We start from the raw sequence: 11,477 nt of genomic DNA on the forward strand, positions 1-11,477 counted from the left end.
TGCTCTACTATAGGGCCACATTCCCTGATCACTAAAATCAGATGCTTTAACAACATATGAGGTTTTTTTTTCTTTTTAGGTCACATCTGGCAATGCACAGGGGTTACTCCTGGCTTTGCACTCAGGAATAACTCCTGGTGGTGCTCAGGGGACCATACGGGATGCTGGGAATTGAACCTGGGTTGGCCGCGTGCAAGGCAAACGCCCTACCCGCTGTGCTGTCGCTCCAGCCCCAACATATGAGGTTTTATTATGAATATTTTTTCTTAATTTTGAATGCACAAAAGTTGAATTAACGGACAAATTTATGCATTAATCCAATAGTTTCAGGCACTGGCACAAAAGAAATGTGATAAAATATACAACTAAAATTGAAATGATATTAAACTTCTTCTAAAATGCATATTTTAGAAGGAGGGAAGGACTTAAATAGCCAAAATTATTTAGAAAAATTGCACAGAAGTTTTGTTCTAAATAACTTCCAAAGTTACTTTAAATCCTATACACCAATGTTTTAATTTATATAAAATATACACAAAAGGCACACTTACAGGTGCATAAAACAGAGCAGTGATAATTGGGTGGTTAAAAGAGGCAATTGGCACCTAATGACCAACAGGAAATTTTGGAATAATGCAAGTGTTCTAAAACATAAATGTAATGGTAGTACAACTCTATTCGTTCACTTGAATTCATTGGATATCACATTTATAATTTGCAAATTTTGTAGCAAAGCATATTTTAATAAAACGGAGTTTTTCATTGTGACTTTTAAAATTCATTACTTATTAGTCCTTAGAGATGGATGCAATCTTTTTGACTATGTCTTTGAAGGCTTGTATTACTTGCTTGTTTCTCAGAGCATAAATGAAGGGGTTCATTGCAGGTGCAACAGAAGTAGTGAGTAGTGATACTACCTTATTCATAGCAACACCTTCTTTTGCAGATGGTTTAATATAGATAAAAATGCAGCTTCCATAAGTAATAGAAACCACAATTATGTGGGAAGAACAAGTTGAAAATGCCTTTTTCCTTTCCTGGACAGAAGGGAATCTGAGAATGGTCTTGATGATGTATGCATATGACAAGACTACACATGACAAGGTGAACATGAGTGTTAACACAGCCAGGACCAAGACAAATCCCTCTAAAAATTCTGTGTCAGAGCAAGTGATCTTCAAGATAGGAGCAGCATCACAACCAAAGTGATCCAGGACATTAGAGTCACAGAACTCGAGTTTAAAGCCCATAATATATGGTGGGAGGATAATGATAAGAGATATCACATAACAGCTAATAAGAAACTTGATGCAGACTTCACTGTTCATTATTGTTGTATAATGCAAGGGTTTGCAGATGGCTACATAGCGGTCATAAGACATGACTGACAGGAGAAAAAACTCTACCGCCCCAAAGAGAACAACAAAAAATAATTGAACAGCACAAGGATTATAAGTTATTGTATTGTCTCCAGTGGCAAGTGTATAGAGATATCTGGGAATACACACAGTGGTAAAAGAAACTTCTAGAATTGAAAAATTCCGGAGAAAGAAATACATAGGCGTTTTAAGGTGGGAATCCACAAAAGTGAGGGTGATGATGGTCAGATTCCCAAGAACACTCAGCGTGTAGGTGATGAATAGAAAGATAAAAAGTAGAATCTGTAGAGTTGGGTCATCTGTCAGTCCCAGCAGGATGTATGTTGTTAACACTGTGTAATTTTTCATCACTGACCTCTGTCTTCTGCATATCCTGTGGTAAAAATAAGATACAAATTGGATTTCAGTAGTGTTCAAATAGTTTAAAAGTAGAAGAGTGACACAGCTCCCGCCTTTCCTCTGCACAGGCCCTTGGGCCCAGGTCTATGGATTAACATCCAAATAGATTGGGAGTGTGGCCTCCACTGTAGGGGGCGTGGCCTCCTCAAAGTGGGCGTGGCCTCGTGTGAGGCTGCATTTCTATTTCCCACTCTCAGCAACCTCGACTCACATCCCAACCTTTATCACCTAATTCTGTGGAAAAAGTCCTGGCCGCCTCAAACACAACACGACAATCCACAGGCCTACTAATTCCAACAAAAGACCAGTGTATGCAAGAAGCTATACAAGCCCAATATAAAAGAGCACCTCCTTCAACGCTTCACTAGATGCCTATCATAAGCCACAGAATAATGTCTGAGAGGAAGGACATATTCTAGAAGGAGAAAAGGGTGACCACCACCGACCGACCTTATTCAGAATCCTTTCCCACAATAAGAGGGAACACTGCTAGTGAACTTGAAGGTTTTACCTCTAAACAACCACAACAGCATGAGGAAACAGCGCAAATCTCCACTACAAGGAGAGGACGAAGAAAAGAGTCCCGAAACCTCAACAGGGGTTACCCAAAAATACGATCTCTCCGATAAAGAATTCCGAGATGAAATGCTGAGGATGTTAAAGGAACTCAAAGAATCAATGGAGCAGACATCCAGAAAATTAAAGGAAGAAATGAAAGAAACAGTGGAACAGATAGTCAAGAAAATACAGGAAGAAATGAGAGCAGAAATAAGAAAGCTACAAAAAGAAGTGTCACAAATAAAGGATTCGATAGATGAAATTAAAAATTCAGTGGGTGACCTCAACAGTAGAATGACTACAGCTGAAGACAGGATCAGTGAGCTTGAAGATGAGCAGCAGAAATTGTACAGGGAAAAACAAGCAATGGGAAAAGACCTCAAAATAGCTCTAAGGCAAATCAGAAAACTAGGGGATGACTCCAAGAGGAACAACATTAGAGTCATCAGAGTACCAGAAGGAAAGGGAGGCAACTCCAATGAAAAAGGTACACTTAAATAAATCATTGATGAAAAGTTCCCAGAGTTAGAGAATGCAGGTACCCAGATCCAAGGAGCCATAAGGGTGCCAGCTAAAAGAGACCCTAATAGAAATGCCCCAAAGCATATCATAGTAAAAATGATGGATGCTATAGATAGAGACACAATACTGCAAGCAGCAAGGTAAAAGAAGGAAATCACATTTAAAGGAGCACCCCTTATATTTACAGCAGACCTATCATATGAAACCCTTCAAGCCCAAAGACAATGGTGGGATGTAGTGAAAAATCTCAATGAAATGAATGCCTCACCAAGAATAATTTATCCGGCTAAACTCTCACTCAAACTCAAAGGAAGGATACACCATTTTATAGATAAACAACAACTCAGAACTTCATAGACTCAAAACCAAACCTAAAAGGACTAAAAGGACTCCTGTAATTCAAGAAGGAAAACACCTATAAGCACAACAAACCCTCACAGAAAGATGGCACAAGACCTCATTATAGTGAGCAATCTCGATGTCAATGTCTAAATGCACCAATCAAGAGACACAGAGTGGCAAAATGGATCCAGAAACTGAAACCAACATTGTGCTGCCTACAAGAAACTCATATGAACTGTCAGAGCAAACATAGACTCAAAGTTAAAGGATAGAAAACAATACTGCAAGCAAACAACTCCCTCAAAAAAAGCTGGAGTTTCCAAAAGGAGAGAACAAAAGGGAATGCCCTGCCACAGAGGCAGGGTGGGATGGTGAGATGGTGGGATGGGGGTGGGTGGGAGGGATACTGGGACTGGTGGTGGTGGAGAATGGGCACTGGTGGAGGGATGGGTATTTGATCATTGTATAACTAAACCCAAGCACAAAAATTTGTAGGTCTACAACTGTACTTCATGGTGTTTCACTAATAAAAATTAAAAAAAAAAGCTGAGGTGGCCATACTAGTATCTGACAACATAAATTTCAGATTAAAAAAGATTAGAAGGGAGAGCAAAGACCATTTTCTATTTATCAAGGGATATATACAACAGGAAGATTTCACACTCTCAAAGGTATATGCACCTAATGAGGGACCGGCTAAATACTTAAAACAACTGCTAACAGATTTTTAAGGAGTACATTGCCAGCAATAGAATAGTAACCGGAGACTTTAACATTGCCTTATCACCTCTGGATATATCAACAAGAACAAAGCTCAGCAAGGAAACACTGGCTTTGAAAGTAGGAATAGAAGAGAGAAGCCTAACAGACCTATACAGGGTTTTATACTCGAAAAGAAAGAATACACATTCTTTTCCAGTGCACATGGAACATTTTCCAAAATAGAACATGTGCTGGGTCACAAAACATACCTTAATAGAATCCGAAAGATAGAAATTGTATCACCTATCTTTTCAGACCACGACGCGCTGAAGATAGAAGCAAATCACGCACAGACGTGGAGAACCAATTCAAACACCTGGAAATTAAACTACTCAATATTGAACAATGAGTGGGTCAGGAAGGAAGTCAAGGACAAAATAAAAAAAATACCTGGAAACAAATGAGAATGAAGACACGAGCTACCAGAACTCATGGGACACAGCTAAAGCCATATTAAGAAGAAAATTTATAGATTAGCAAGCATTCCACAGGAAGGAATAAAGGGCCTACATAAACAACTTGACTTCACAGCTCAAGATCTTAGAAAAAGACCAACAAAAGGAACCCAAACCCGGCCAAAGAAAAGAAATCATACGTTTTGGGGATGCAAGGATTTTTCGGAAATCAATCAACATAATGCATCATATCAACAAAAGTAAAGATAAAACCATACAGTCATATCAATTGTGCATAGAAAGCATTTGACAAGATCCAACACCAGTTTATGTTGAAAACTCTCACCAAATGGGCTTACAAGGAACTTTCCTCTATATAGTCAAAGTCATCTACAACAAACCTATGGTGAGCATTACCCTCAATGGGGCAAAACTAAAGAACTTCCCTCTAAGATCAGGGACAAGACAAGGATGCCCACTCTCATCACTTCTCTACAGTAAAGTACTGGAGGTAGTTGCAATAGGGGTTAGGCAAGAAAAAGATATTAAGGGCATCCAGATGGGAAAGGAAGAAATAAAGCTCTCACTATTTGCAGATGATATGATACTATACTATGATAATCCTAAAGCCTCTACCAAGAAATTCCTAGAAACAGTAGACTTGTACAGTAAAGTCTCAGGCTATAAAATCAATATCCAAAAATCAATGGCCTTCCTATATGCAAATAACGATGCAGAGGAAAGAGACATGAAAAAAGCAATCCCGTTCACAACCGTGCCCCAGAAAATCAAGTACCTTGGAATAAGCCTAACTAAGGAAGTAAAGGACCTCTACAAAGAAAACTACAAAACTCTACTCCACAAAACAAAAGAGAACATGAGGAAATGGAAACATATCCCCTGTTCATAGATAGGAAGAATTAACATTATCAAAATGGCAATACTACCCAAAGCATTACGGAGATTACAATCCCTAAACGTATACCCTAGAAATTCTTCAAAGAAACAGATCAAGTACTCCTGAAATTCATATGGAACAACAAACGCCTACAAATAGCTAAAGCAATTCTTGGGAAAAAAGACATGGGGAAGCATTACCTTTCCCAACCTCAAACTACTACAAAGCGCTAATAATTAAAACAGCATTGTATTGGAACAAAGGCAGGTCTGCAGACAAATGGAACAGGATGGAGTATTCCTACACACAACCCCAAATGTATAAACATCTAATCTTTGATAAGGGAGCAAGAAATGTGAAGTGGAGCAAGGAAAGCCTCTTTAACAAATGGTGCTGGCATAACTGGACAACCACGTGCAAAAGAGTGGGCTTAGACCTCGACTTAACACCATGCACAAAAGTCAGATTGAAATGGATTAAAGACCTCAACATCAGACCATAATCTACAAGGTACATTGAATACCAGGTCGGTAAAATCCACGATATTGAGGATAATGGTATCTTAAAAGATGACATGACCAACCAAGTGGAAACAGAGATAAACAAATGGGACTGTCTTAAACTAAGAAGCTTCTGCATTGCAAAAGATACAGTGACCAAAATACAAAGACAATCTACAGAATGGGAAAGGATATTCACCTAATACCCATCCAATAAGGGTTTGATATCAACGATATACAATGCACTGGTTGAAATCCACAAGAAGAAAACATCCAACACCATCAAAAAAATGGGATGATGATATGAACAGAAACTTTCTCAAAGAAGAAATCCGAATGGGTAAAAGGTACATGATAAAATGCTCTACATCACTAATCATCATCAAAACAATAATGAGATATCATCTCACACAACAGAGTCTGGTCCACATCCAAAAAAAAAAGCAACCGGTGTTGGCGTGGATGTGGGGAAAAAGGGACTCTCTTTCACTGTTGGTGGGAATGCGACTGGTTCAGCCCTTTTGGAAAACCATATGAACGCTACTCAAAAAATTAGAAATTGAGCTCCCATTTGACCCAGCAACACCACTCCTAGGAATATATCCCAGAGAGGCAAAAAAAGTATAGCAGAAATGACATCTGCACTTGTATGTTCATTGTTGCACTGCTCACAATAGCTAAAATCTGGAAAAAAAACCGAGAGCCCTAGAACAGATGACTGGTTAAAGAAACTTTGGTACATCTACACAATGGAATACTATGCAGGTGTTAGAAATGATCAATTCATGAAATTTGCAAACAAGTGGTTCTACACAGAAAGTATGCTAAGTAAAATGAATCAGAAAGAGAGGGACAGACATAGAAAGACGGCACTCATCTGGATAATATAAAGTAACAGAATGGGAGATGAACACCCAAGAATAGCTGAGATAAATACCAGGATGTCTGCTCCACTTCTTAGAAGCTAGCAGCAGATGCTGGTGGAAAAGGAAACTCAGCTAGAGAAGGGAACACCAAGTAAAGAGTATTTAAGTATTTATTAGGTGAAAGGCAAATGTTAAACATTCTTTCATTATATGAATAAGTCTATGGTTAACGGAGAGCCCGGCAAGCCACCGAGATTATCTCACCCTCACGGCAGAGCCTGGTAAGCTACCGTGGCATATTCAATATGCCAAACACAGTATCAACAAGTCTCACAATGGAGACATTACTGGGCCTGCTCAAACAAATCGATGAATAACCGGGGGGACAGTGCTACAGTGCTATGGTTAAAGGATACTTGTAGCACTGTAGCACTGTTGTCCCATTTTTCATTGATTTGCTCGAGCTGGCACCAGTAGCATCTCCATTGTGAGACTTGTTACTGTTTTTGGCATATCGAACACGCTACAGGGAGCTTGCCAGGCTCTGCCCTTTGGGCAGGATACTCTTGGTAGCTTGCCGGGTTCTCCAAGAGAGACGGAATAATTGAACCCAGGTCAGCCACATGCAAGGCAAACGCCCTACCCGCTGTGACCTAGGATAAATAATCAAAGGTTCCCTTCCCACCTCTCTGCAAACAAAACCTGTAAAAGAACTCTATCAGCTTATAACCATAATCTATGAAAAACAAAACCAAAATACTCTCAACAAATGAGTGCAGACGAGAATCAAGCATGGGTTAGGTCATGAACTCTGGAATTTAACAGTCTGCACTTAAAATGTGAATCACTCAGCAAGTAGCTTAGGAAATTTATTATTTATGTGCTTCACTTTTTTCATAGATAAGTTGTGGATAATTGAATTTACTTTATAGGGTTTTAAAAGAAATACCAGACTTCACATTTAAACACCTGGAAATTTGATTAATAATAAACACTATATAAGGATTTTTTTATTATATGCAAGGTCTTAGAATTAATGTTGACAATCTTTTTGGTCACAAACAATGGTGAATCTTCCAGTTTGAGTAGTTTATTATTATGCAAGATATTAAGTTTCTCAGACTTCTTCCCTTTTAGGTCTTTACATCTTCTGAGTTCCATGGCCAAATGTGTTCATTAAAAATAACTTTTTGGTCTGAAGTGATACTACAGGGGTTAAGGTAATTGTTTTGCATGTGACTGATCCCAATCTGATCCAGGCACCACTAAAGGTCATCTAATACTGTCTGTAGTTATCTGTGAGCACAGAGGCAGTAGTGAACCCTGAGTACTAACTGGATGCGGCCCCCAAAGCAAACTAAATGAAAATAAACAAAAGCGCTTGCTGTTTTGATCTCTTCACTTTAAGACTGGACAACATGAAACAAACTATCATCTATACAACAATCAGAACACTCTTTTAAACATACTAAATGATGTCATTTTACTTTAATTTCTTTAGTGGTTTCCTTCTGGACTTGAAATACTGTGTCTGGCATATCGAATACTCTCGGTAGCTTGCCGGGCTCTCCGAGAGGGGCGGAGGAATCGAACTCAGGTCGGCCATGTTGGCCGCGTGTAAGGCGAACGCCCTACCCGCTGTGCTATCGCTCCAGCCCTTGGACTTGAAATAAAACTGAAACTATTAGCTGTACAAATTACTCTATTTTGACCCCTGTGTGTGTCTCCAATCTTACCTTTAATCAACTCTTATTTAGTATACTCGGTTTATCGTGTCTTTTTTTTCTTTGATAGCAGTGGATTTGGGTTATACCTGGCTGTGCTCAGAGTTTATTCATAGTTCTGTGCTTAGGGACCACTCTTGCTTTATGCTCCTGGGACCGTTATGTGGTGCTAGCAATTGAATCTGAATCAACTCTGTGCAAGGTAAGCACCTTACCTGCTGTGCTATCTCTCTGCCCAATATTGTGACTTTTAAATAGTTCTTTGCACTTCAACTATGTTGATTCTAGTTTTTTTTTTAATGGACCGCTTGTGTTGATACTCATTAAAGTTGCAGTGAATGGTATACTGGTGCTGTTGTGTGATGCTGTAGGTTCTCATGACCAACCCAGGCAGTGCTTTTGGGCCTCTGTGGTACTGGAGACTTACTCAAGGTCCTGCATATGCTATGCATTTTCTCTACCACTAGAGTTATCTCTGTAGTTCCTTTTTATTTTTCAGATTTCAAGATAGTTTTATCTTGCCAGAGAGAAGCTGCTAATCCAGTTTTTAGTGTTGCACTGTTTTTTCCCATGGCATTCTTCTTTCCTTCCTTTTGTACTTAAGTATTTTCTTTTAAACTTGTTAACCATTTTTTCCCTCCTACTATGTGGAAAGGACACAGGCCATGCTCAATGCACATGAGCATCCTGTGGTACTTAGTAGGGGTTAGATAAAAACATATTAAGTAAATATCATTTTACTTTAATTCCTTTAGTGGTTTCCTTCAGGATTTGAAATAGAATTCAGTGGGGGAATCTTTCTTATAGATGAAAATAAATAGTCTGATTTTATATTATCTGAAACATCATTTACCTGTATCTTCAATGAGATTTCTAAAATTCCTGCAGTTAATTTTGTCCTTTGAATGGTGAAGAGAAAACTATGACCAGTGGTTCCCTGAGTGCTATCTCACCTATTTGCCTGGGCCAGAGAGTAAAACAGCAACTTTGACATTATTGTGGAAAAAATGCATAACTGTTTTGAGGAAATGAAATGTTAGAAGATGGAATTGCACTTCAGCTTTTTTTGGCCCCCATTCTTCTGATAACCCTCTAATATGCTGATTGAGGCTGCTTTAAAGATATTTCCAGGATAAACAGTGTAATTGTTTGAATCATATTGTCAACGGTGGTTGTAAAGACTAAGGTTTTGGAATGAATCAGATCAGGGACCAAAGAACAGCTCTGCACTATTCTACTTTCATTGCCTTTATCATCTATAAAACACAGACACTGATTTTTTCAAATTGTATAGTGTGGATGATTAAAGAAGATTAAATACAAAATTCTTAGCAAAGCTTTAACACCATCATCAATATTTAATAACAGAAACTCTCTGATGCAAGTATTGCTATAATCCACATTTTACAGATGAAAAGCCTGAAACTTCTAAATTTCAGAGAACCTAAAGGCACTTCCAATAAGGTTATTGTCTAGAACATGGTAAAGGAAAGATATGAAAATAAGTTGTTTGACTCCAGAGACTTAGTTCTTAAATATCTCACATAATTGCCTTCTAATCTATTTATCTCACCGTGTATAAATGTGCCATGATTGGTCAAATGGAAAAAACATGAATTTTTCTCCTGGTATTTATTTTTTGGTGGGATGGACTCAAGTACTGTTTAGGAGGTGTGATGGGAGAAGTGGGGGGGGGGGGCACTAGCAATTCTTTGCCAACTGGATCAGAGGGTCAATGCAAGAACCTGGGGATCAATGCTACTAGGGTTCTGTGCTGTTGTGGATACTCAGGGAACATTTAGAGCCATGCCTGGTGATGCTCAGGGAATTATGTTGCACTGGGAATCCAACCATGATCAGGTACATCATATACACACTTTTGTGCCATATTCCTTTCCTTTGTTTCCCCCCTCCTTTTTTTATAGTCCCAGTGATGGAACCTAGGACTCACCTAGAAAAAAAAGGCATATTTTTTTTCTGGCTGATTCACATCCCTGGCCAGTTTTTCTTTATTTTTTGAGGGAATAATCTTTTAGGTGATACGAAATACACAGCTACTTGGCCAAAGTATCTACTAGGTAACTATACTTGAATTAAGCCCAACAGAACATTTACTATCCAGCAAACTATAGTGATCACATTTTAGATATTCAAATGTTTCCCATTTGTATTTATTGTCTCCAGGGTTCCTGATTTTACTCTTTATTTAAATGGAACAGGATCCTCACAGAAAACTTCAATTAGTTTTTGCAAGAACAGTTTTCACATGGTTGTTAGAAAATGCTTCTTACAAATAGTCTTGAAGAGCATTTCCCCAGAGTCTAAGGAAATATGATTTTTCCTTTCCAAGTGAAGGATGGTCTGCATCCAGTTGTACTGTATAACACTTTTCCTGATCTTCAGACAGTACCACAGGGAAGAGGAATCACCTATGACTTTTGCTTGCTAGCTGGTACCATCTCAAGTGATCCAGTTACATAGGGACTGATCCTACCAGATGTTACCCAACAATCTTTCCATCCTTTCTAATTAGATATCCAATGAGGTATCTAATTTACTTGGAAAATAAATTAATAAACCCTTGGTGATAGCATAGTGGTAGGGCATTTGCCTTGCGCCAGCCTGGCTGAGCCGGGTTCGATTCCTCTTCCCCTCTCAGAGAGCCCAGCAAGCTACTGAGAATATGTCGCCTGCACAGCAAAGTCTGGCAAGCTACCTGTGACGTATTCAATATGCCAAACACAATAACAACAAGTCTCACGATAGAGACATTACTGGGCCTGCTCGAGCAAATCGATGAACAACGGGAGGACAGTGTGTAACAGTGTGTTGCATAATCATACATAAATGTCTTAAATCAATGAATGCATTGACATATTCTAATATGTTCATATAGTTGGGAACAAATGTATTATAAAACACACATAATAAAATAGTTATACTCACAGTACAGGGATTCATATGTGCAAAAGGGCATTTGGGGGAGAGCATTTTCATCGAGTTTAAGAGAAAGGAATTTCTCAGAAGATTTCATAGATAACTTCATCCTCTGTAAACTTCTGGTGTCTGTTTTTAACTAACCACTCTTCCTTACATGAATGATATTCAAAGATCTTATTCAAAATCATGTCA

At 38.7% G+C, this 11,477-nt stretch overlaps 1 protein-coding gene across 1 annotated transcript; it reads right to left on the bottom strand.

Annotated features, from left to right (window-relative positions):
* Positions 1 to 788: 788 nt before the first annotated feature.
* Positions 789 to 1,727, bottom strand: LOC130029276 (olfactory receptor 6C2-like). The gene has a single exon (XM_056120204.1). It carries the CDS (start codon positions 1,725 to 1,727, stop codon positions 789 to 791), a length of 939 nt encoding a protein of 312 aa, XP_055976179.1.
* Positions 1,728 to 11,477: the final 9,750 nt, after the last annotated feature.

This window comes from Sorex fumeus, unplaced genomic scaffold (assembly GCF_029834395.1).
Source record: "Sorex fumeus unplaced genomic scaffold, SorFum_2.1 ptg000042l, whole genome shotgun sequence".
NCBI classification, from domain to species: domain Eukaryota; kingdom Metazoa; phylum Chordata; class Mammalia; order Eulipotyphla; family Soricidae; genus Sorex; species Sorex fumeus.